Genomic DNA, 23,297 nt, shown 5'->3' on the forward strand with positions numbered 1-23,297 from the left:
ACACAATGAACTTAAATCGTTATGTAATTTTATTGCTCTCACTCGTTATTCTTACATTACCAGTACTTTTCTTTTCAAACAAAAGACAGAGTTTAATTTTGCATTTACACATCGAATGGCTGCGCGGTTTGAGTCGCATAGTTGTAAGCTTGCCTTCAGGAGATAGTGGGTTCAAACCCCACTGTCAGCAGCCCTGAAGATTATTTTCCATGGTTTCCCATTTTCACACCAGGCAAATGCTGGGGGCTGTACTTTAAGTAATGCCACAGTTGCTCCCTTCCCACTCCTTGACCTTTTCTATCCCATCGTTGCCATAAGATCTATCAGTGTCGATACGGCGCAAAGGAAATTTTTTTAAATGCATTTATTCCGTATCAGTTATTTTTTACCCCAGGACATAATTAATTAATTAAGACGTTTTAATTTACGTTTGGTCTGGTGTACAAGAATAAAGTATATATTTAAAAAATTACAATGGCAAACAAAATATACGACATTGAATTAAATAAACAGAAAGAACACAATTACTACTTTGTTTCATTGTTCGGAGTTCTAATTCATTTATTATTTATATTTTATCAGAATGTATTGTTTGAAATGTTAATTATATTTAATGTTGTTTACAAGATAAAAATTGCCTGTTTAATTTTCATTCATTCAGTGTTTGTAATACTAAGATGGCACCACGTATAAAATATAAGTAATAAAATACAAATCAGAACAAACGTGAATTTGATATTTTATCGCTTCCCAATACAAATTCAACTGATTGCCGGTTGTTTTCTACAATTGTCCTTCTTGCGAGCATACTTCGCTCATCAATGTAGTTAAGCACTCGCCGCTCGGGGCAAACACACTCGAATCTGGGACCTTCGAACGAATACAAGCAAGAGAAAAACATACATTGCAGTGTTCTACCGTATGGTCACGACAATAAGCATGAACTGAAGAAGAAAGTTCAAAATAATTGACTACTAACTTACATTTATGTCCATTGTTGTATTACAGATAGAATTTCAAAATGTACAGTTTATACAACCTTCTAAATACTTGGCAAACAAAGTTGCTACTGAGTACTAATGGATTAATGGAGTTGTGTTAGTTTTTTAATTTCCAATGGACAGAAATCCAGGTAATTTTCAGTACAACTTACATTGTGAGAAATTATTTATTTCTGTTTTGTTCATGTATGTTGACCGGATACAACAAAGAGTTTACTGGTATCTCAAGCTATTTTTTGTACTCCATGCAATGAATTACAATTTTCATTATTATGCAGGGTGTATCAGAATTATGTCGACAGAAGAATCTGGGATGTTCTTCGAGTTACATTAAAAATGATTTTGCAATCAGATTGGTGGAAAAATTGCTTCTTTTCGAGAAAATGAGGTTACTTTGTTACTTCTGGGTGCGCAATTCATATTAACGAACTTGCTGTATTTGCTATGCCAGAGAGCTAGCTGCTGCATGTTGCTGTGTGTGAGAGGAGGGAAGGAAAGTGGGAGACAGAGGTAATGCTCGATGGGAATGCGCAAGTTTCTCGTATGTTCCACATAGTCTCTGCACAAATTGACTACTATGTGAACCCTGTAGAAAGAGAAGATGAACTTGTACCAAGAATGCAGGCAGTTTTCCAGGTTGTTTGCAACACACCACACATCCTGAACAAAGTCCTAAGGTCACTACTACACCATTGTGAACTTCAATCAATCACTACCGATCTGCATTTAGGGCAGTCGCCGAGGTGGCAGATTCCCTATCTGTTGTTTTCCTATTAACGAATATTTGCCCCAATTTGTCCACTTGAATTCCAACTTTATCTTCATATTGTGATCTTTCCTCCTTTTAAAGACACCACTCAAACTTCGTCTACTGATGTCCTCCCACGCCATCTCTCCGCTGACAGCTCGGAACATACCACTTATAATACCAATATAATGGTCTGTTATTGGACATTATACCACTTAATCGAGCAGCTCGTCTCCTTTCTCCCAAGTCTTCCCAGCCCAAACTTTGCAACATTTTTGTAGCGCTACTCTTTTGTCGGAAATCACCCAGAACAAATCGAGCTGCTATTCTTTGGATTTTTTCCAGTTCTTGAATCAAGTAATCCTGGTGAGGGTCCCATACAGTGAAACCATACTCTAGTTGGGGTCTTGCCAGAGACTTATATGCCCTCTCCTTTACATCCTTACTACAACCCCTAAATACCCTCATAACCATGTGCAGAGATCTGTACCCTTTATTAACAATCATATTTATATGATTACCCCAATGAAGGTCTTTTCTTGTATTAACACCTAGGTACTTACAATGATCCCCAAAAGGAACTTTCATCCCATCAACACAGTAATTAAAACTGAGAGGACTTTTCCTATTTGTGAAACTCACAACCTGACCTTTAACCCCGTTTATCATCATACCATTGCCCACCGTCCATTTCACAACACTATTGAGGTCACCCTGCAGCCGCTCACAATCTTGTAACTTATTTATTACTCTGTACAAAATAACATCTGCAGACAGATATCATTGATATATATAAGAAAACATAAAGGTCCAATAATACTGCCTTGAGGAATTCCCCTCTTAATTATTACGGGGTCAGATAAAGCTTCACCTACTCTAATTCTCTGAGTTCTATTTTCTAGAAATATGGCCACCCATACAGTCACTCTTTTTTCTAGTCCAATAGCACTCATTTTTGCCAGTAGCCTGCCATGATCTACCCTGTCAAATGCCTTAGATAGGTCAATCACAATACAGTCCATTTGACCTCCTGAATCCAGGATATCTGCTATATCTTGCTGAAATCCTACGAGCTGAGCTTCAGTGCAATAACCTTTCCTAAACCCAAACTCCCTTTCGTCGAACCAGTTATTAATTTCGCAAACATATCTTATATAATCAGAAAGAATGTTCCCAAAGTTTCCATGCAATGCATGTCAAACTGACTGGCCTGTAAGTTTCAACTTTACGTCTATCACCCTTTCCTTTATACACAGGGGCTACTATAGCAAATCTCCATTCATTTGGTATAGCTCCTTCAACCAAACAATAATCAAATAAGTTTTTCAGATATGGTACTATATCCCAACCCATTGCCTTTAGTATATCCCCAGAAATCTTATCAATTCCAGCTGCTTTTCTAGTTTTCAACTTTTGTATCTTACTGTAAATGTCATTGTTATCATAGGTAAATTTTAATACTTCTTTAGTATTACTCACATCCCCTATCTGGACATTATCCTTGTAACCAACAATCTTTACATACTGCTGACCGAATACTTCTGCCTTTTGAAGTTCCTCGCATACACACTCCCCTTGTTCATTAATGATTCCTGGAATGTTCTTCTTTGAACCTGTTTCTGCCTTAAAATACTGCCCACTTCTTACCGGGCTTGCTCGGCCGGAGAACGAGAGTCTCACGGATGGACCATTCATTGTCTGGCTTTGCTTATTTTTTAAGGCAGGGAAAGAGACGAGGACTAGCGACAATAATACCAAAAATATCAAACAACAGGTTTTTGACATTTATTATAAACTAGCACTCAACAATAACAAATTAAATTAAACAAATCTTGATTGGTTAGTTATTTTCTCTTCTCCTCCAGTTCATTCAATACAGCATTTAATTTCTCCAATATCCTTGACGTCATTAATTCTGCAAATATACAGATGGATATTAGCCTACTTCTGGCTCAACGACACACACACACACACACAAAAAAAAATCATGGGAGGACCTCCTCTCAATAATGTCGTCATTATTTACAAGTTGAAAGAAAATAAAAAGACTGCCTGATTCATATTTGTCTTGAACGTCTATATATCAGATCTATTTATGTCTACATTCATTATCTCAAAGGAAAACTTTACTCCTTTAACGTACTGAATTAAACATTATCTCAATTAAATTGAAAAAAATAAAGAAACCAAAATTCTGTCGAAAATATTACTCAAAAGTTTCTCCATCAGACTTAATTTCACAAAATCGTGCTTGTACAATAATTATTACTCTGAAACTTTCTCTAATATTCCATCAAACAAACGTGATATCAATCTTTAGTATCTGACACTTTTAAGAAAAATTTTAGCATCGTAGGCTTTACAAAAAGAAATGATGAACCTCGTCCACTGAAATAATTCTTTCTTATTCATTACTGTATGATATTTCGAACCTTTCTCTACTTAAATTCAAAATAAAATTCACTAAAGGTTTAACTCTTAAAAAGTTAGATCAACTCAAACAACGATGCTGATAACCAGGACCCAACGTAACGAACACGTGGCCGGGTCAAAACCATAGTCACAGAAAAATATCACAATTCACTGAAATAATTATCAGTCACACACACAGCATTCACACTAAGGCACACAAGAATTATTTACATTATTTACACAAATTCTAATCTTTGAATATTGAATTTGATTTTTATCCTAGATATTTGAAATTTCTCGATGACTGTATCGGGTAAAGAAAAATTCATTTACGTCCCTCAGAAATGTGATGAAGTCTGGATGATCACTTAGTTAAAGAAGGTGAAATTTACAATGTTGGTCATGATAACATCGGCGGTTGATATCTGGAAAAATTGTCGTGTACAGAAACACACATAGTACAGGTCAAATATTAGCATTCGCTTTCCTGGGTCATGAGTCACGACATTATTATCACTCAACTCCACGTCTATCAATTAACATGTGCTCCACTTGAAGAAATTATGTCCAACAACACGTATTCTTCAAATAAAACTCAATAAATGGATTCACATGTCAATAACACACAGTAAATGATCCATTCTCAAGTCCATAAATTACAATAAATGGTCCGTCAAAATTCTGCCATATTCTAGGCTCATATTCATCCTAATTGAGTACACATTAACATCTTACACACAAGATCAAGCAATATTTAAACTCAAGACCCTTATTCATTTATTTAACCCAAGATGAAAATTTATTATTATTATTATTATTATTATTATTATTATTATTATTATTATTATTATTATTATTATTATTATTAGATGTGCTAGATCTCAAATTCGCGCAAACTAGGGTTCGACAATATGCCAAATGACACTAACACGCCTTAAATCATACAGGAAGAAAATTTTATATAGAAATCCGGTGTGACAAAACATGCCGTAAATCTGTCCCACACGACTTCTGTAAAAAAAATATTTTCAAAATTGAATTATTAATTATCGGTGAGGACAATGATTTTAAAATCACACTAGACTATTAAATGGGACAGCTAGAATAATCGTAGAAGACACGCACGCTCTAGCTATTCTAATAGAGACCAATAATCACTCACACACAAATGACAATACTAACATATCCCATGTGAAAGAAGGTGAAAATATTCAAAACTACTGCAAGACTAGAAGAAATATTTCCACTAATGGATAAGTAAGCATTATTTCTACAAAGATGAACAGTTAAACATTAGAAAAAGAGTACTTAAATGAATGATGAAACTGGATCTCTGCCGATGATCTGCAACATGTGGTGGGTTATCTGCCTCCGGTCGCTATCTCCCCATGTCAGAGATTGCCTACATTTTAGCACACCATTGTAGTCATGATGTTCAATGCAGATTTGTGGTAGGCTTTCTCTTCATAGTGTAGCAACATCTTGAAACACTCGATCCAACACGTGGCGATCGTCTTTCTTCTTCTCCCACAGTAGAAGCTGAAACTGACAAGCAATTTTAGGAGGTATTCTGCACACACATGCGATGAATTTTAAAGATGAATAACATGTAACTTTGCCCGTGAAAATCTGCCAGACTCGTTGATTCAAATATTAATGAAGGGTAGTTGATTTGTACTGCCGAATAATTAATCCAAGGAGCGTCTGCGTCGTGAATGTAAGAGTATCAGAGTATAAAATATAAAGAGCATTTCTTCTGGAAACGTGGGTATTTAAGCACATTCAGAACGAGGGTGTGTCACCATAATGGTCCGTAATTGGCCGTCGTCTAGTGTCTGATAGGCTATTACAATTTTCGAAAGTACTTCCATCTGAGACTTGGATATGCATGATTCATATCGAGGCGACCTTGGCTCCTCTCAGTGGGTCACGTGGGGACAGCTTGATAAAAAAATCAATATTTCGCTCCCCTCGCCAGCAAGACCAGTTCCGTACAGGTGAGAATGTCTCAATAACACAGGGTTGGTGAATATCGCCCGTGCTAATGGAATAATAATCTTGCACTCGCAGATACAATTAATACTTATCGTAGGCAAAATTTGAAGGGGACAGTACCTATACATACCCTTCCATTTTTCACTAAAATTTGTATGACCACCAATTATGCTTGCCATCATGTTATCCTTAGCTGACGTCTTTGCTAGATTCAATTTCCTAGTAATATGGTACTGCCTAATAGTCCTAATTTTAATACCTTCCTTTCTTTCACATTTATTTTTAACTACGACAAAAACAGCTTCATGATCACTAATACCATCTACACACTGCATCCATTATATCATTTCTCAGCCATGATTCAACTCCTATTACAATATCTGGTAAGTATATATCTATTAAATTACTTAATTCGATTCCTTTGTTTACAATGCTTCTACAATTGAGCACTAACATTTTAATGTCATCCCTACTTGATTTCCAGTTCTCTGTTCACTTAACACCGCTCCCTAGGCCACCCTGTTTCCCTGAATGTACCTGCCTATAAGCCTTCTAAATAAGTTTCCTAACTTATATGTTCCACTGCAGTTTAAGTGAAGGCCATCTGAGCGCAGATCCCTGTCTCCTACCCACCCATTAGGATCTAGAAATCTCACTCCCGGTTTCCCACATACCCACTCCATAGTCTCATTTAAATCCCCAATCACCTTCCAGTCAGTATCCCTCCTACACAGTATTCCACTGATAACAATCTTCACTTCCTTAAACTTCATCCGTGCTGCATTTACCAGATCACACACATCCCCAACTATGTTGGTACTTATACCTGTTTGCCTTACATTGTTAGTACCAACGTGAAACACTTCCACCATCTCCTTTCCCTCTTCCTTCTCTTCTACTTTCCTCAATATCTGCCTCAACCTGATTCCTGGATAACACTTTACCCTGGTTCCCTTTCCTCCACACACTTTCCCCACATATCTAACGATGGAATCCCCCATGACCAGAGCCTCAACCCTACCCATCTCATTTGAACCCCTCCCCTCTTGGTCAGCACTGTCTTCTCTCACTGCTGCGGAAGCTACTTCCTCCTCCCTTTTCTCCCTCCCATGACCCTGTTCCACCTGTCTTTTCCTTTCCACTACACTACATTTCCCTTTCCTACCTTTTACCTTCCTCCTACTTGCACACATATCAGCAACAGGAACTTAGGACAATAAAAAGTGGAGTCAGTTCTTTTCCTCCTTTTCGTGGAATTCAGGAAATCTGTTGGGAATGTACAGGTTTCCTGGGGATTTTTCGATGATACAGGCCACTATCTGATCTGTAGTGAACTAAGTATTTCTAGGCCTAGGATAGAGAAAGTGAAATCTGTCTGCAAACGAATAAGGGTAGAAAACCTCCAGGATGAGAAAATTAGACAGAAATGCATGGATATGATTAGTGAGAAGTTCCGAACAGTGGACAGGAAGCAGGTTGAGGATATAGGAAGAGAATGGGTGGCATACAGGGATGCTGTAGTAGAATCAGCAAGGGAATGCCTAGGAACAACTGTGTGTAAAGAAGGAAAAAAGCGAACATCTTAGTGGAATGATGAAGTGAGAGAAGTTTGTAAACTTAAAAAGAAGGTGAATCGGAAATGACTCCAAAGATGGGCTGATACAGACAGTGAATTGTACGTAGCTGAAGGAAATAGAGCGAAACAAATAGTTGAATTCAAAGAGAAGTCGTGGGAAGAGTTTGGTAATAACTTGGAAAGGCTTCTCAACCAGCAGGTAAACCTTTCTCGACAGTATTAAAGAATCGTAGGAAGGGAGGGAAGAAGGAAACGAACAGTGTTTTGGGTAATTCAGGTGAACTCGTGATAGATCTCAGGCAATCACTGGACAGGTGGAGGGAATAATTTGAAAATCTTCTCATCATAAAAGGAAATCTTCCTGGTCGTGTCACGAACAACTGAGCTCATGGGGAGAACAAAATTTATGTTGTTGGAATTACGCTTGGGAAAGTGGAATATGTGGTAAATAAACTCCATTGTCATAAAGCAGCAGGAATAGGAAATAAGACCTGAAATGGTAAAGTAGAGTGGAAAGGCAGGGATGAAATGGCATGAGTAATAAAATTGGCATGGAGTGTTGGTAAGGTACCTTCAGATTGGACAAAAGCAGTAATTGCACCTATCTGTAAGCAAGGGAACAGGAAGGATTGCAACAACTATCGAGGTATCTCATTGATTAGTATACCATGCAAAGTATTCACTGGCATCTTGGAAGGGAGGGTGCGATCAGTGGTTGAGAGGAAATTGGATGAAAACCAGTGTGGTTGCAGACCACAGACGGGCTGTCAGGATCAGATTTTCAATATGTGCCAGATAATTGAAAAATGCTACGGGAGGAATAGATAGTTATGTTTATGTTTCATAGATCTAGAGAAAGCATATAACAGGGTACTGAGGGAAATGATGTTCGCCATGCTGGGCGACTACGGGATTAAGGGTAGATTAATAAAAGCTGTCGAAGGCATTTATGTTGACAATTGGGCTGCAGTGAGAATTGATGGTAGAATGAGTTCTTGGTTCAGGGTACTCACAGGGGTTAGACAAGGCTGTAATCTTTCACCTTTGCTGTTCGTAGTTTACATGGATCATCTGCTGAAAGGTATAAAGTGGCAGGGAGGGATTCAGTTAGGTGGAAATGTAGTAAGCAGTCTGACCTATGCTGATGACTTGGTCTTAGTGGCAGATTATGCCAAAAGCCTGCTGTCTAATATCTTGGAAATTGAAACTAGGTGCAGTGAGCATGGTATGAAGATTCCCTTTTCTAAGACTAAATTTATGTCAGTACGTAAGAAATCCAAGAGAATTGAATGTCAGATTGGTGAAACAAAGCTGAAACAGGTAGACAATTTCAAGTATTTAAGATGTGTGTTCTCCCAGGATGATAATATAGTAAGAAAGATTGAATGAAGGTGCAGTAATGTTAATGCAGTAAGCTCACGGTTGCAATCAGCACTATTCCGTAAGAAGGAAGTCAGCTCCCGGACGAAACTATCTTTACATCCGTCTGTTTTCAGACCAACTTTGCTTTACGGGAGCGAAAGGTGGGTGGACTCAGGATATCGTATTCGTAATTTGGAGGTAACAGACATGAAAGTAGCGAGAATTATTGCTGGTACACTCAGTGGGAACAATGGCAGGGGGTACTCGGAATGAGGAGATAAAGGCTAAGTTAGGAATGAACTACATGGATGAAGCTCTACGCATAAACCGGTTTCAGTGGTGGGGTTATGTGAGGCGAATGGAGGAGGATAGGTTACCTAGGAGAATAATAGACTCGGTTATGCAGGATAAAAGTAGTAGAGGGTGACCAAGACAACTATGGTTAGGCTCAGTTTCTAACGATTTTAAGATAAGAGGTATAGAACTAAATTAGGCCACAGCACTAGTTGCAAATAGAGGATTGTGGCGACATTTAGTAAATTCACAGAGGCTTGCAGACTGAACGCTGAGAGGCATAATGGTCTATAATGATGATGTATGTACTAGGGTCCAGAAGTTAAGAAAAAAAATCCTTTTTTACTTGAGTGCCTGAAGACAAGGCTCAACATAATATATGTTCGTTTTGGGTCATAGTAGGCCATAGAGTGGTGGGTTTTATTTGTCCCTTTTTGTCTTTTCAGCAGTTTTGGGCTTATTGGTCCTTTCTTTGCCCTTTCTTAAGGTCTTAATGGCGTTCTTGCAACTTCACCAACTTTTGACTTCATTTTTCCTGCCTATTCTCAATTCAAATTATTAGTTTATCCATCACCTCTTAATCATCTTTTTTTCCAGTAAATATTCTTATTAGAACCACATATGAAAAAAGGGGAAATGAAATGAATAATTGTAACTGGTACTTGCAAAACCCGGGTGTATCAAATTATATGTAAGATAAGTGAATTATTGAAAGGAGAAAATGTTGGTTTGTGTATTTTTAATGGGGAAGGTGACTCTTGACTTGTATAAACCCTTAACATTGGGTTATGTGGAGAGGAGTTTCTCGATGTTTCGCAACGTGCTGTCTGAGAACAGACAGTCCTTTACACCTAAGAACCTGGAGAATACTATTGCAATATACTGCAAAGCCACCTGAGGTGAGGTTTCTGAATTCCATTTTCTCTAACCGTCGTGTGGTTAAGCTGAATATGATTCCAGTCATACTCATTTCAATTTCTTTCTTCAGGATGTCCATTGCAGGTTCGCTGAATTTATTCTAGGTGGAAGAAAATATTTCATTTTAAATTCTGCAAGTACTTTGTTTAAAAAAAATGAAATTCCTTGTTATTAAATTACGTTGATCTAAATATGTACTGTCGGAAAGGCATATTTCACTCATATATTTTTGCACTGTATGTTGCATTCCACCAGAAATTTGCATTTTCTCCTTTATTAAATATGTAATTAAAACTAAAATTATGAATTAATTTTGATCGCATTTTTACGCCCTTTTGCCAGTTTTTAGGTCTTTTTTTATATTGTCAGGTTTTTTAAGGCAATTTATAGGTCTTCAACTCCTGAGCTCTAGTCATTACACTACGTTTGAAAACAACAGGTCACAAACCAATAACCCCACAAACATGTAACTCGAACCTCAATCTGAGAACAAAACCCAATCGCAGTGCCGGCCAGTAAAGACAAGAAAAACTGGATCATACACAATTACGCACATGTGCGTCAAGCGGCGGTCAATATGTTAAAATACAATTACATGTTTTGTTCTTGAAAGAACATCATCAGATCCTATCAAATCACACTTTTAATTATTATTTTATTATAATTCAATATTAATATCATTATAAACATGTGAATAATATTAAGAAGTGTAAAATCATTTATATTAAGGGTGTACACAGAATTTTAACACAAATGTTGTATACTTCTTAATGTTATTAATCAATTCATGATAAGAATGGTATCTTTTTTTCAGGTATTTTCTAAAAAAAATTATCCTGAATTGGTTTTGAAAGACTGTTTAACCTCACAGTTACAGATTAAGTCAAAACTGAAAAGAAAGAAACATCTCCTAGTACAACAATGTATAAAATTGTAGAGGTATGTCGAGTGGTTGACGAACTTCGGAAGCAGTATTCCTCTATGTACGAGTAGCCTCTGAGACCCTTTATGTAGCCAAGGGTAGCAGCAAGTTAATGTCGTCTGGTGGCAAGACCATTTAACTAATCACAGAGCTCAATAGCTGCAGTCGCTTAAGTGCGGCCAGTATCCAGTATTCGGGAGATAGTGAGTTCGAACCCCACTGTCGGCAGCCCTGACGATGGTTTTCCTTGGTTTCCCATTTTCAGACCAGGAAAATGTTGGGGCTGTACCTTAATTAAAACCACGGCCGCTTCCTTCCTATTCCTAGGCCTTTCCTATCCCATCGTCGTCATAAGACCTATCTGTGTCCATGCGACGTAAAAACAAATCACAACAACATTTAACTAATCATGTCACTATGCCGATCATTTGATTATTTGTTTGAGATTTAACTGCATGCTGGGTTTTCTAGCAAAACAAAGACTCCTCTTTGGGGCGTGATTGAAAAATTATACTTTCAATTTTATTTTTTGCCGACAAGTATTTACTGCCAAGCCTTTTAAGTGTTTCAAATTGCAACCCATTCTGCTCTGGGCCTGAATATCACTAACAAACGTTCTGGACTGGGCATTTCTAAGGTTTTGAGAAAGATTATATCTCTGTACCCGTAGGATATATTTGCATGATTCTTTTTCTTTGTGCTTGTTTGAGGATCTAGGTTTTTTTTTAAGTTGTGTAGTTCATGTCAACTATCATTGGAGATTTTAAAATTGTTTATATATTATACCATATGTTGCGAATGAAGAAAAGTCTGACGGATTGTACTGTTATATTTTCCCCAGATTGATCATGTAAAATGTGCATTAGATTATAAACAACAACAATAATGAAAATGATATAAAATAATAATTGTTCAATAATAATATTAACAGTAATAACAACAAAAATGGGAGCTCTTATGAAATTTTATTTATATATTTTTATGTGACGATACTGGCTGGGAAGGTGATGTTAGTGAAGATGATATTGAAAGCATGTAATATTAATTTTATTCACAAATGGAAATAGTGACATTCAGATAAGAATTCGAAGAACATCTTGCATTTCATTATGATTGGAATTCATTTTACAGTTTTCCGTATGTTCCCGCGAGTTTCACAACTGCGCGAATACGTAAGAATATCTACATATTAGTAAAGTTTTCTGTTTTTTGTATATGTGAGGGATTACAATTACCTAAAATATCAAAAATTTAACTTCTTTCAAGCACTTGCTTGCCGCGAATGACAACAGCTACTAATGCACACTCATTAATTCTCTGACTACCGGCTGAGTTGGCCATGCGGTTAGGGGCGCGCAGCTGTGAGCTCACATCCGGGAGATAGTGGGTTTGAATCCCACTGTCGGCAGCCCTAAGATGGTTTTCCATGGTTTCCCATTTTCTCACCAGGCAAATGCTGGGGCTGTACCTTAATTAAGGCCATGGCCACTTCCTTCCCATTCCCAGGCCATTCCCGTCCCATTGTCGCCATAAGACCTATCTGTGTCGGTGCGACGCAAGGCAAATACAAAAAAAAAAAAAAAAAAATCTCTGACTTAGACAATACTCTCATCTGTTGAAATACTCTCGTAAGTAACACATGAAGAAACACGATGTAGTTGGCAGAATGTGTGCATAGCTCGTTCTCAATTTTTAGCGAATTGTCAAACCTTACTACGGCCATGCTCGCAGAGCGGCGTGAACGTAATTTTGTCTGCTGCTCGCAGTTAGACCAGAAAGAGTTAATTTATTTGCTTGTTATGTACAAAGTAATTTCACCATTTGTGTATAATATGTTTTGACAACCACAATGTTTCAGACAGTGCAGAGAATCATGTTAGAAGTTAAAAAAATTGATTCAGAAATATTCTGCATCCTGTCCAAATAGGCCTTCACACTCCTCAGTTTGAGCGTTATTCATATAAACTTTTGTTGGATCTGCCTTTCTTTATAGTTTTTTTTAGTACTTATTTTGTTTCTTTTATCCTTGGCTTGCAGTGTGTACACTTTAAGTGCTATTTTTATACTTCTACAACTGATGTGTTCACTTGTGTTACTGAAAATTTAGTAGAGGGTGTTCAATATCTTCTTTGTTCTTATTTTTTGTTTTGTATTATATTGTCTTCAGGGGTAAAAGTTCCTGATGAAAACCTGACGCCTCAGCAGAGACAGCATCGTGAGGAGCAGCTGGCAACACTTCGTAAGATGCAGCAGATGTTATTTCCTGAACATCCAGCTCCAATTCCTGAAGGAGGCAACGTGGGACAGCATTCAGAAGGAATGGTGATGCATGGCTTGGGACCCATTCTTAGTTTAGGCCCAAATGGGGGAATGGTGCCCCAAAAAAATATGATGTTGGGTAATTTAAGTGGTCCGAATCAGATGACTCCTACATCAGCTGCAGCTCAAATTGAATGGCAAAAACTGCAACATCAGTTTTATGAAGAACGCAAGAAGAAAAGTTCCTCGGGTTTAGTGATGACTACTTCTGGGTCTGGGTTAGGAAGTCCTATAGGATCCTCACCCCAACAAAGTGGACCTGCAAGTTCTGGGACAAGAAGTGTACCAGGACAAGGCCCTCGTACCCAGGGCCCACCTCCTCCTTATCATCAGACCACAAGATCTGCTAGTGTCCCCACTGCAATGCCAAGCCCAAACCCTAGCTCTCCAAATAATCCTACTTCAAACTTATCTTTACCTTCTCCACGTGCAACTTCTGGTCTAAATTCCCCTTCTGAATCTAACAGATCACAGTTTGGTGTGAGTGGTGGAAGTAATGGTTCTAATCGTTTGTTAGGACCAGGACCCAGTCCTACTGGCATTCATAATACATCTATAGACTCTCCTACAGCAAGTCGACCGCTGAATGCTAGTAATCCCAGCACACCAGTGTCTACACACCTATCGCCAACTGCATCTCGTAAAGATGGACTTGGAAATGGATCTGAATTTTCAGCCTTGACACAAGGAACTGGCAGTCAGTCCATTAGTACTACAATTTCAAATCAGCCGCCTGGTAGGTGTGGGTTCTTGAGCGTAAGGCATATATAATCACTACCACCAGTATTATTATAGTCTTAGTGTTATTGATTTATATTATTATCAGTTAATTGTGTGCTGTCATCAGTCTTCATCAGAGTGTCACCTGAAAATTTTAAGATTATGTGATTTCCCTTCCGATGTGCTCTCAACTGCCGTCGTAACCGGTAAGTCACTTATTTTCATCTGCAAGATATTTCTTTAAATTATGAATCTAAGTTGATGAAAATTTATTTCTGCCCTCTCCAGTTAAACCAGGCCCTAACAGTGGAGAATAAGAAATATCAGATTATAGATATATTTTGAACTTTATTTGTGGAACTATGGTCATTCGTGTGCTCTAAAACAGCAGGGGTGCAGAAATTTTCTCTGAATTTGGAAGCCGGCGAGGATCCCACCAATCTGATACCTATAAATACCTAATCATGATGTTCTATTTTCGTTGACCTCGGTATTACTTTTTCTAATCTGAACATTGAAACCTTCCAGAAATACTATATTAAAGAGACATAGTAGTACTATTAGCTGTAAATGCTAATGTCGGCTTTATTTTGCACAATTTAAAAGATATTAAACATAGACTTCCAAGCTTGCAGAATAATGATCCAATTCTTGCATGATCGTTTATGACCATGGATGTGCCTTGTTCTCTTTCTACTAAAAAAAAAAAAAAAAAAAATCACTGGTCCACAGTCCTTTTAGGATCAAATTCCTGTACTTCAGGTCCATTCAGATAACCAAATCACACAAAATGTTTGTTTCTAATGACTATCTAAATCTGTCTTTTATAAAGTTCATCTGACTAAATCCTCACTCACATGGACGAAGAGACACAGTAGATAGTAGCTATCCCAGAATAGCAAATTAGTCACTGCTTGCAAACTACAACAGTTCAAACAATTTTTTCCCCTCTTCCTAGAACATTGAACTCATACCACTAATTTTGTATGCATTGTATGTAGTTACCACCATTTTCACATTTTGCAAGTTTTTTGAAATGTTCTGTTAACATTAAGATCTCACCAATACCAAAATTTTCTAGATCACTTCCACTTGGCCATGCAAAGGTATCAGACATGGTTGTGCACTACTTTGCAGTCTGGTGAAGATTTTCTTTCTTTCACTGTATATTTCACTGCATGTGATCATGAAATAATTAGTTCTCAGTTCTTCCACCAAAGGCTCTGCTGCCATAACAGATGAGGGCCACCTGTGTTAGGTGCATCGACTATTCAATATCGATGGCGCTAAATCTCCCGCTCACTGAGATATATCGATGGTCCCATGGATAGAAAATTATTTATATTCCCTTTGGCCGCTTCCTTCCCAGTCCTAGCCCTTTCCTGTCCCATCGTCGCCGTATGACCTATCTGTGTCGGTGCGACGTAAAGCCAATAGCAAAAAAAAAAAGTGGATTTAATGATGAGGTTTGTGAAAGCTGAAAAGATGACAGATGTCGTGACAATTCTTCAAATTGGTAAGAAATTTCTTCACTAGACCATGCAACTACATTTTGGACAAATTCTCTTTTCATGATTGTGGTGGAGCATGCAGAAATAATGGATGTTGCGTTGAGAGCAATTACTTTTTCATCAGTTTTTTCTTTCCCCCTTCAAAACAATTGAGAGCACTGACCAGGACAAACTGGAAGTGGAATGGAGAATTTGCTTCCCACCAAGCAGCCAAGCAGATTTATTTAATTAAGACATTTCAAACTGTGAAACAATAGATCTAGTTTGGGCTAAAATTTCCAAGCCGAAACATGCTTCTGGAAACATTAATTTGATGCTTACTGTTTTAACACATGGGTGACGGGCCCCAAGAAATCTCGTAGTACGCTCGCCAGCCGTAGGTGACGGGCCCCGAGAAATCTCAGTTTTATTCACGACATTTTTTTTTCGGTCTTCCTGTGACCTCTCTTAACCATATATTGAACTATTTCGAACTTGCACATTGAGTAGAATAAATCTTAGATGTATATCTGCCACTTTTCTGTTATTCACGGCCTCTTTTATTCTTTGATTTAGTTTCAAAACGTCGACTTTCTTTCTGCCGGTTCAGTCAATGACAAGATGGAGTGCTTGCGGGATACGGTGTTAACTGATGACGATAAGAATTATATGCCAATGATTGTTCAAATGGATGTAGTGATAATGAATTAGTGGAAACTGAATGTGAGAGTGATAGTGGAAGTGATATTCAAGCCTCTACACGCCATAATTTACCTAGTGTGCTTATTTATTCAAGTTACTCTGACGACGACAACGATGTAAACATTAATGATGTGTTGTTGAATTAATGCGCATTTTCTTGCTTATCCTAGATATATTGAAGTACTACTAGGGGCATTGGTTGAGTACTCATAACAACTTTATGTACATTTTTATAATAATCAAGTGCACCCTAGTATGCTTAGTAGAAAGATGTCCGGTCCACAGGGTATGTGACAAGCTCAAGCTTCCGGTCAGCAATGTGTTAATGATACCCCATAGGAATTCTTCAACTAATTGAATGTTCAGTATTTTTTACAAGAATCACATTGACCAAATATGAGTACAAGAACTCTTTGTGCTCTCCTGGTGAAAAAAGCAAAAATATTATTATGCTCTGAGATCTACAATCAAAAGGAGAGAAGGATTGCTGTGAGGCAAAATAAGTAACTGTGAGGATGCTGCAAGAAAAGTAACATAGTTATGTTAGTGTGTGGTTTTTTTTTAACTTGCAGGAATAGAAAGACGTTGAAATTGTTTGAAATTGCATATTATAAATTTGCCTGAGATGTTGCATTCCCCGCCATCTCTTAAGATTCATACTATAGATGACCACCTTAAAGTTTGGCATCTCTGCATACCAAGCACAACTTGAAGAGTAGTAAAATTAAAGCACAACATAAGTAAAATCTAAATACAGTAATAATGTGCAACCTAAGAAAGAGGTTTAAAATGAATATTTAAATTCCATAAAATAAAGCCCACTTCAAATAAAAGCACAAACACAAATCACATACAATTAGTTACAAGCCAATAACCAAGACGTCACACACTGCATCACAACATGTTAACACACCAACAGATTTTATAATGACAATCACAATACACTGCAAGGCCACCTTTGACCAAAAAATAGGACAACCCTTGACAATTGGTTCAAACAGTAAGAGACGTCGTCATGTACTAAGCAGAGGATGAAAATCTGCCTCCACATTGTAACACCTTTCTTTATCCCGAGCTCATAATGCTAATTACTGTACTTGATAATAATTTAAGCTATTAAAATAACCTTGAAAGAAGCTGAATATTTATCTGAAGTAAATAATAGAATAAATTAACAGAATGTAAACCGTACGGAATGACTAGAAGTCATTATTTAAAATAACAGGAAGGCTTTACATAACATAAAAGGAAGCAATTATCCATTAGAAAAATTGAAATTCTTTATAATTTGTCCTTCTCAAAAAATAAAATAATACTTAACATAACAGGAAAATCTAGATAAATAAATAAATAAATCGTCTTGCGTAATCTTCAATGGAATAAAATGCTGTTACAAAATCTTTTACCTGCTGAACATCTGCATAACCAAACCAAACCCATGGCACTACAGCCCTTGAAGGGCCTTGGCCTACATCTGCTTAACACGATTATTATTATTATTATTATTATTATTATTATTATTATTATTATTATTATTATTATTCATTTCCCCTTATCCAGCTCCTGCTAGGTCAGGGTATTTATGGCAGTTCTCCATCTTCCTCTTTCCTTCCCTCTTCCTTCTCTCTTCCGCGTTCTTGTCCCAGTCTAAATTTCTTCTTCTTATGCCGCTCTTAATTTTCCACAAATTGTAGGTACAATTCAGGGATGGTGAATGGAGAAAGGGCATAGCCGCACATACACGAACGTGCCTCCATCCCGACTTAAAATTACAATATTAAAATATACAATTATATTCTACGTGGTGTGCTTATATACAGTTACTGTATTTACACACACACATACTATGTAATTCACAAGACCTGTTTTTCTCTCTCTCTCTCTCTCTCTCTCTCTCTCTCTCACACACATAAACTTTCAATCGTCCTCCCGTGCATCCTGAACTTTCGCAAAATAGGAAAATTGTTATGTGCAGAAGGTTTTGTTATACAGTATGTATATTCTTTTTCAGCTTACTGGCCTTCGGTTCAGAGGGTCCCGGGTTCGATTCCCGGCCGGGTCGGGGATTTTAACCTTAATTGGTTAATTCCAATGGCACGGGGGCTGGGTGTATGTGTTGTCTTCTTCATCATTTCATCCCCATTACGACGCGCAGGTCACCTACGGGTGTCAAATAGAAAGACTGCATCTGGCGAGCCGGACCCGTCCTGGGATATCCCGGCACTAAAAGCCACACGACATTTCATTTACCTCTTTACAAAAATTTTCTGCAAGTAGTTCCTTTATCTGTGGTGAAAGTTCATTCCACAGCCGAGCAGAACGAATAAAGGAGCCACTTTGATATGATACTGTTCATGCAAATGGAGAGAAAAGGGGCACACCTCGACCTCTTTGAACGGAACGATAGTTCAGCTGTAAGCAGTTGAAAGGGTTTATACTAATGTTACCTGTGAGGGATTTGCTCAGAAAAGCAATGTCTGTCTGTTTACAGAGAGCTGTTACGGGGGCAGTGTCCTGGCTGTATTTAAATGACCGTGTTGAGTAATTAGTTATTCTGCTCGACGTTGAACTCCGTCTAGTTTCATCGTGTTCTCCAATGTAGTGGGGTGCCAGGAAGGAAGCCCGTACAACAGTAATGGCCGTACTAATGCCAAATAGCCTGTCTGAACTGCTTTCTTTCTGCCTCTCAGTTGAGATCTGTGGATGAATCCCAAGACTCTGTATGCCTTGCACCTTATTTCCTCAACATGCTTGTTCCATTTCAAAGTGCTGCAAATTTGAATGCCGATGATACGGAGTTGGTAAAGAACAGGTCTAGCGTGGAACGGGTATTTTGAGTAATATGAGTCTCTTCAAACACTAACTGGTGGAGAAAAATATCGTAGAAGGTGGAGAGAAAACTACTAGCAAGAGGACTGCTTGGTACTGGGGCGGCATTTCTAGACCAAGTAATTTCATGATTGAAGTCACTAGCAATATAAATTGCATCGTAATTATTCTGTACTTGTTGCACACTATCCAGAGAGGGGAGCAAGGCATCGTTCATCGTTTGCGAAGACTTCGGAGTACGATACACATCCGATGAGGAATTTATTACTACCACCCATAATACCACGGCTTCAGCGGTCATATGTCTGATAACACTTTTCCTGCTAGTCAGTTTTGAGAGCTGAACATTATTAGTTTTGTTTTTGGTGACTTACAGCTTAAATTAGCTTATTGTATTGATAAAAGCATGATACAGTAACACTGATCGGTATTGTATTGCAGGATTTTGAACATGAATGCTTTCCTTGAGTTGCAACGGTACATGTACAGCGTTGGGGACAATATGTCAAGCTTTCGTGAAGAGACTCTACAAGGATACAAAATCAAAACTTTTTTGGAAATCATCTCAAATGGACTTTAATTTTCCAATTTTAATTTCTCAGTTTTCAGACAGGTATAACTTACTATATGTATCTGCGTCACCCCAAACAGTGTCGTAGCCTAATGGCTAAGGCGCTTGCTTTGTAATGTCAGGTAAGTAGGTTCGAGTTCTCATTATGCCAAATATTTTTATTTTCATAATTACCTGTTATATTCATCTGCATACCTGCCAACTTTCCCGATTTATGTGGGAGACTCCCGATTTTCAACAGTTTTTCCTGCCTCCCGATTATTCTATTTTTTCTCCCGATATTAGGTTATTTTCTGGTGAACTTCAAAACATTTGTTTTCAAATCCCGCCATTTCAGCTGTGTATGCCAGTGGCCAGAAGTCTTTCGCTCATTGGCCAATTTCAGATAAAATATCGATGTTTATTACGAGAAATATGAGCGATGTTTATTGAAACCTGTGTATCGATTGTCAATCTCTCATTCTCGCATGCTATGTTCGTGTTCGTTCACATCAGTCTAGTCAATTCTGGAGACTAGTCGCTAGATTTAGAGCCTTTTTTTTAATGACAGAATTTAAAAGATAGCAACTAGTGACTTTTCTGGAGGTTTTAGGAGCCATTTGGAAACAATTCTAGCAAATTTTAATTTATTGCTTGAGAAAAATAGTATTGCAGTTAGCATAATCACGGGGGAGTGTGATGCAGTATATTAATTTATGCATTTGCTAAGTAATGGCATCTAGGTGCATGACTGATTAACGTGTGTGGAGCATGAGTTTGTACTATTTTTGGAAGGCATACCAGAGACCTATTATCTCATTCACATACGTCCTGTGAGGGAATAGAGATGTGTAATTTTTAGCCTTGTATAGCAACAGTCGGGTTTTGAGACAATAAGTATTAAAGTGAAACCTCATTAGTACGTTTCTGCAGGGGACACCGAAGAAAGAAAAAAAAAAAAATGGTGTTAAGCGAGAAAACGTACTATCAAATATCCCATTAAAAACTATCCAACAAGGAGATGGTATCACTTTACACATTAGTGGCTTTTCATTTTGTGTGTGTGTGTAGTGATTCAGGAGATAAAGGAGAGCACTAAAAAGTGTGAAAGTGTGAAAAACTCGGAAAAACATATACAACATTATTTTGGCCTTTGGCTCATAGAAGTAGCTACAGTACTTACATATTATAGCAGATCATTTTCTTCCTAAAGCAATTGTATAATGAATTGTTAGTTGAAGCCTTAGGTTTCTGACCAGTGGGTAATTGAACACTGTTTTCTGGTCACTGTTCGAGCCTGAATTTCTCGCGAGGTTATATTCGTGATTAAGCGCCTTCGACAGCCATCTAGAACACGAAACTTCGGCAGTCCTCGGCATTGGTTCAGACAGACTCGCCGGTGAATAACCATGCCAACTGTCAACTAGCAGTTTGTATTTTTGTATGAATGGTATACCGCTTTACCTTCAATTTATTGTGTTGAGTGATAAAAAGAAGTGACGTGATTGTTGCATGGCAGCCTACTTACGGACTAATAGGATAATCGTGAGAAGTTCAATAGCGCGGTATATACAGTATCTGTCTTGTGATAGCCTAGCTATGGATAAGAAAAGGGTCATAAAACCCCCTCACTAATGAAAAAAAAATTAAAATCCTTCAAGAAGTAGATAGGAATCCACATCTTAAGCACGTAGAGTTGGCGCGAATTTTAAAACTAGCACCTTCTACTTTGAACACTCTCGTGGGCAACGGAGACAAAATTGAAAATGCGTATAAGCAAACTAGAGATGGGACAAGAAAACAAGTGCGCAAAGAAAGTTTCCAAAGTTGGAAAGAATGATTTTGAATAAATAAATTTCTAACTTCTGATTAGAATGCGAAATAGGCTACAATCACAATCAAGCGCACTGGGTTATTCAACAATCTCACTGACAACAAAGACCTTTCCATAGAACCAACGGTTGCATGGTTGCTAGAGTTACACTTCCGTTACATATTTTGTGGTGGTAACTTCTGTGACGCATAATTTTGGATGACTCCCAGCCATAAGCCGTGTATGTCAACAGGACAGCTTTAAAAAAAAAAGAAACCTCATGAAAATAGAATTCAGCGCTCCTAGCCGCAGTGGAATCTATTACTGTGCTTTAACTTAGCACTGTCTTGTCTTGTTCTAGTGTAAAGTGTTCGCTGGCAATTAATGACACAAAACTCAACTTTACCTAAACTAACAGCTTGTCCTTCGAAGGCGCAATATACTCGGTGTCCGAGAACACAAGGTCATTTCCTCTTACTGTGCAACTTTCTCCGAGCGACCCATGGCGAGGGATCTTATCTCTGTTGGAAATCACATTCTGTACACAAGGGATGACAAAGAACATTTTCAGGTCTGGAGAATATAATGATCGTACTAAGCAGTAAGGGCGAAAAATCGTGATGTAATCTATAATCTTAATTTCCGTATCGACGAATTACACAATTAGGAATAGGAAAGGATTTCCACCTATCAATACTTATTTTTTGCACTTATTATGTTACAGGACCAGTTTTGACCCCTTACATAGGGTCATCTTCAGCTGAGCCATACATTCACATCTATGTCATGAAGCTATGATTAAGATTACATTGTCTAGGGAATGCCATATGACAATAAACATTTGGTCACATCTAAATGGGGCATGTCGAAACGGTATCTGGCGTGTATGTCAGTATGTGCGACAATGCAATTGTATGTCTAAAATTATATGTTTTAGGTCTTAAAATTAGTTTAAAACACATCTCTACTTAAAACTAACTTTTATATATATAAGATTAATACAATATATATAGGAACACTTCATGCACATGAACGTTCGTGTCTTGCGTGTTGTTCAATTCATAAGTTGACTTCTGTGTTCAATTCTTATTTACATAGTTGTACACTTGGTTGCTATTCTTGGAGTTTAAATGACATGATTTGCTTGTAAAATTGTCACGTTGTATGAATAAAAGATTTTATCTTCATGTATATACAAAGAATAAAACACTTTCCAATTTTTAAAAAGGTGCCAGACGTACGGATAGAATTAGGCTAAAATATGTTCAGCTCTGCTCTGCGTTGAATCTTGTTGCTTTATGTTAAAATCTAATATGTTGTCCTGTGGCGTCCATAAAATTTGGGTGACATTGGGTTCAAAGTAGTGGCTCCTTTCCCATTCTTAGCTGTGCAGTGATGTTATATTATCTGTGGAAGATATGAGTGATATTTTATGTTGGAGAAATGTCTAAGGGTTGTGTGTGCTAATTTGAATATGTACTTACTGTTATTGGTGTGGCTGAGTTGTGTTTGATATGCGAGCTTGTTGTGTACTATTTCGTGTTCTTCTTGGGCTCATACTAGCTGCTGTGATGGAAAGGGAAGGAGAGGTAGGGAGACTTGCTATTGTGGGGATGGGGGTGGAGCTAGGTGTGTTGTTTGATGTT

General features: G+C 37.7%; 1 protein-coding gene across 2 annotated transcripts in view; it reads left to right on the plus strand.

The window, feature by feature from the left end:
* lgs (legless) overlaps positions 1–23,297 on the plus strand; it is a 381,497-nt gene that overhangs the window by 250,096 nt on the left and 108,104 nt on the right. For both annotated transcript variants that reach the window (XM_067141019.2, XM_067141020.2), the window contains one exon: positions 13,396–14,283. In XM_067141019.2, coding sequence (XP_066997120.2) covers positions 13,396–14,283 — 888 coding nt within the window. The remainder of the gene's footprint in view (positions 1–13,395; positions 14,284–23,297) is intronic.

Source organism: Anabrus simplex, chromosome 2 (genome assembly GCF_040414725.1).
Source record: "Anabrus simplex isolate iqAnaSimp1 chromosome 2, ASM4041472v1, whole genome shotgun sequence".
In the NCBI taxonomy this organism is placed as follows: Eukaryota; Metazoa; Arthropoda; class Insecta; order Orthoptera; family Tettigoniidae; genus Anabrus; species Anabrus simplex.